At 35.8% G+C, this 3,950-nt stretch overlaps 1 protein-coding gene across 2 annotated transcripts; it reads left to right on the top strand.

Annotated features, from left to right (window-relative positions):
• Nucleotides 1-466: 466 nt before the first annotated feature.
• Nucleotides 467-3,075, top strand: LOC140804628 (pentatricopeptide repeat-containing protein At2g36730). Of its 2 annotated transcripts, none has more exons than XM_073160702.1 (2): nucleotides 467-1,962; nucleotides 2,363-3,075. In XM_073160702.1, exons 1-2 carry the CDS (start codon nucleotides 514-516, stop codon nucleotides 2,585-2,587), a joined length of 1,674 nt encoding a protein of 557 aa, XP_073016803.1. In that variant the 5' UTR covers nucleotides 467-513; the 3' UTR covers nucleotides 2,588-3,075. The 2 variants fall into 2 exon arrangements, with proteins under 2 accessions (XP_073016803.1, XP_073016804.1); XM_073160703.1 differs by having other exon boundaries at nucleotides 2,461-3,072.
• The last annotated feature ends 875 nt before the right edge of the window (nucleotides 3,076-3,950 follow it).

Genomic DNA, 3,950 nt, shown 5'->3' with positions numbered 1-3,950 from the left:
GCGATATTTAGATATTATTCAAGTCATGTGAATCGATTGAAAACAAAATGGTATAATTAGCATAATGTAATAATCATTTAGATAGAGTAAAAGACAATTTAAACAAGTTTAGTCGTGCTTACTTCGAGAAACATTCATTAGTGATTCAATTTAAAAGTGCTAAAATTATTGGTGTAGAAGATGATTTTGTAGTTATTACTTGATATTAATAAGTACTTAGAAATCTGACAAGGAATTGAAAATACTGATACACGTGATTTTATAATTTAGTTACGTATTAGGCCAACTCATGTTTATGAAATGATCATTCAACTTGAATTTTACTAAACTCATAGCTCCCAAATAAATTACGAGTTCAATTGGATTGATCATCCGATGTTACATCAGCTCTTCAACGTACCAATGAAAAAGACTAAAAGTGGAAAAAAAAAATAAAAGAGTTTATTAAACTAAGAACGAACTTGAATTATATGAGATTTATTGGAGTGGATACCCTTGGTTTTTGGGCTTGGCATGGTTCGATTAACTATCTCAACGGCCAGTATAGTTCACCCGCCGAAGCCGTTAAACTACAGTTCCGATTCTTTAATATTGCAAAGATTCATTGCTCTCTTAAACTCTTGCTCTTCTCTGAAGGAATTCTTCAAGATTCGAGCGCAGATCTTGATCTCTGGGCTCCAACATAATTCTGATATAACAGAAAGAATAATCCAATTTTGTACTTCGAATGCATTGAGGACAAATCATGAAGTTAACTTAATCAATCATGCCCAGTTCACTTTATATTCATCGGGAATCTTGGAACCCTCTTCATGGAACAACGTGATAAGGGCTTACGCCACTTCGAATCGTGGTTCAGAAAGAAAGGCCATATGGGTTTTTGTTGATATGCGGCGTTTGGGGATTAGACCCGATGAGCATACTTTCCCTTTTCTGTTCAAGGGGAGTTCTTCGTTCTCGGGATTAAACGAGGGGAGACAGATTCATGGAGATGTGACAAAGCATGGTTACATTTTCAATGTGTATGTACAGAATACTCTCATTCATTTTTATGGGTCCTGTAAGAAAGTTGTAGATTCATACAAAGTGTTTGATGAAATGTTGTATAGAACTGTTGTCTCCTGGAACTCGATGATCTTGGCCTGCATAGAGAGTTCGTGGTTTTACGATTCGATTGAGGTTTTCATTAAGATGACGGACAGTGGGATTGAGCCAGACCAGACTACCATGGTAGTGGTGCTCTCAGCCATTGCAGAGCTTGGTAACTTGAGTCTAGGAAAATGGATCCATTCCCAAATAATCTCAAAATGTATTTTGATAAATTGTCAGTTAGGTACCGCTCTTGTTGACATGTATGGGAAGTCTGGAGAAGTTAATTATGCAAGATTAGTGTTTGATAGGATGGTATATCGAAACGTGTGGACATGGAGTTCAATGATTCTTGGGTTTGCACAACATGGCTATGCAAATCGTGCCCTCGAACTTTTCACTGAGATGGGTAATTGTTTGATCAAGCCTAATCATGTGACCTTTCTTGGGGTTCTTTGTGCTTGTAGTCATGCTGGACTTGTAGAAGATGGAAAATGTTATTTTCACGAAATGGAGAACATGCATGGGATCAAGCCAAAGATGGCACATTTTGGTGCAGTGGTTGATATCTTAGGCCGTGCCGGCCATCTTAAAGAAGCATACAAGTTTATAATGTGTATGCCCATTGAAGCTGATAGTGTCGTGTGGAGAACTTTGCTCTGTGCATGCAATATTCATGACATAAACGACTATTGTGGGGTGGGTAAGAAGGTTAGAAAGATACTAATTGAACTGGAACCCAAGAGGAGTGGAAATTTAGTAATGATGGCAAATAATTATGCCGAAGTGGGGATGTGGAAGGAAGCGGAGCATTTGAGAGCTACAATGAGAGACAGAGGTTTAAAGAAGATGGCCGGAGAGAGTTGTCTGGAGGTAGGTGGATCTAACTATAGATTCGTTTCTGGAGATTACTCTTGTATTGCTTGTGAGGAATTTTTTTTGTTATTGACTAGATTAAATCTGCATGTAAAAATGATAAATTTGAGCGAATACTCATTCATCAATGAATTTTGACGAGTCCTTGGAGTACTCTTTTCAATGGAGACATGAACACTATATGGAATGCGATTTACTGTTGGAAAATAGTATATAAGTGACATTCATCAAGAAAATAGCATTGGGTTCCTTGAATATTTAACAGAAAATGTTATAATCTTCAACTTTCAGTTTTTGTTTCACTGTGCTATAACAAAACAAGTGCTGCAACTATTCGCTATGTTTCTACTCGTCTAACGTATGGCATTTGAAGTTCCATGTTGAAAACTTTGGACAGAAAAAACACTTGGGCCTAATAATTTTCTGTTCAGAATGCAAAGCGTGGTTATCCAAATTCCAAAACCTATACATTTATAGATTTTGGATTATTTGTAGCAAAGACGTGTGGGTACCAAACAAGGATAGCAAGTCCCATCAACCCTATGAATCCGATAATCGCCACTTCAATGCCAAATCTTCTATAAGCACCCGAAATCTTCAAGTAGCAAAAGCATGGAAGTAATATCGAAGCTGTGACACTAAAAAAGGCTCCAACAAGTGACGTTCGATACCCAAAAATGGTAATGTTAAGGCCACAACGGCACTGCTGATCACCAAGATTGTCCTTACAAAAAGACCATAAGATTTCTTTCCACAATGAGATTGTATCAGATCTTCGAATCCGTCGATAATTGGCCTTAGCATCAGTGCTTATTTTAAGGACTAACAAGGGCAATGTAGATAGCCACTTTAGAGCTAACGCTAAAATAGTTCTCCTATTGTTTATCCAAACCGTAGGCATCATAATTAGTGCCACAAATATGAACAAACTTCGTCTTCTGCCAATGCTGATGCCATAAAAATTGAGTTCCAATTCCGCTAACAAGTTATGCAGATTATCCACAGCAATTATCAGGAAACCTGTGCAACCAAGTACAGTTCAAGATGCATGAAAATCGAGACAACCATTCTCCCTTTGGTGCCAAAAGCTTGGTCTCCAACATATATCAGTATATAAACTTCGAGATGTGTAGTATTTCTATATCAAAATACTGATACATGTATCTTGAGATGCAAATTGCCTAGAGTAGTGAGTATTATATCGAAGCAATATCATTTTACAAACAAAAAATTCAACTTTTCTCTTAATTAAACATTATAATCAATTTTTTACACCAAAATTCCCAATTTAATCATATCCTCCCAGTTTGGAAGCTTCGAATTCAAAATGGTATTAATGGCTGAAATTTAGGTTGGACTTCAATATTTTTAGGTGATTGATTGAACCTGTGGGTGCTTCCATTAATTCATTTACGCTGAAGATAACGTAAGTGGTCTCATATATCTCTCCTATATCATTGAGTTTGGGTATAACAAAGATAAAGGTTTTGGTATCATGGTATTGAATATAAATCGAATTAATTATAAAAAAGAAAATTATACAAGTACGCAACGTGCATTGGTGTACATATAGATTTCACGATACCAATTTTTCTCGTATTCAAATCTAATTTCAAAGCCATAGCTGGTTTCTTCTTTCTTTTGATGCATATCAAGTATGTATTTTTTTTGTCTTTTACGTTAGAAAGTAAGTGAATTTCTCTCGAATTTGCATAATAATCGGAGAGGGAACAATACACTAGAAACCAAGGAATATGCTCAGGCTCAATCAAAGTTCCCGTCAAAGAAGCCGCAAATAAGTAGAGAGATACATCAAGCTGAAAGAATTAAGCTTTGAATTTAGAGTTTATTTTTATATTTATCTTTTAGGCTTCCTTCTGCATTAAAGCTTTGAAGAAATCTATCTGTTTTGAAAATTTTGATGAGAATGAACAATTTCCACATTTCTCTTAACTTTTCTTTATTGCTTTATTATCTCTTATGGT

This window comes from Primulina eburnea, chromosome 11 (genome assembly GCF_022965805.1).
Source record: "Primulina eburnea isolate SZY01 chromosome 11, ASM2296580v1, whole genome shotgun sequence".
NCBI lineage: Eukaryota > Viridiplantae > Streptophyta > Magnoliopsida > Lamiales > Gesneriaceae > Primulina > Primulina eburnea.
Note: the sequence above shows the minus strand (reverse complement) of the source record. Positions and strands in the feature narration are given on the sequence as shown.

Excerpts from the sequence above, each read along its gene's own strand:
- LOC140804628 (XM_073160702.1), top strand. The coding sequence starts at position 514 with ATGGTTCGATTAACTATCTCAACGGCCAGTATAGTTCACCCGCCGAAG. Across the intron at positions 1,963-2,362 it reads CCGGAGAGAGTTGTCTGGAG|AAAAAACACTTGGGCCTAAT; the intron begins GTAGGTGGATCT and ends AACTTTGGACAG.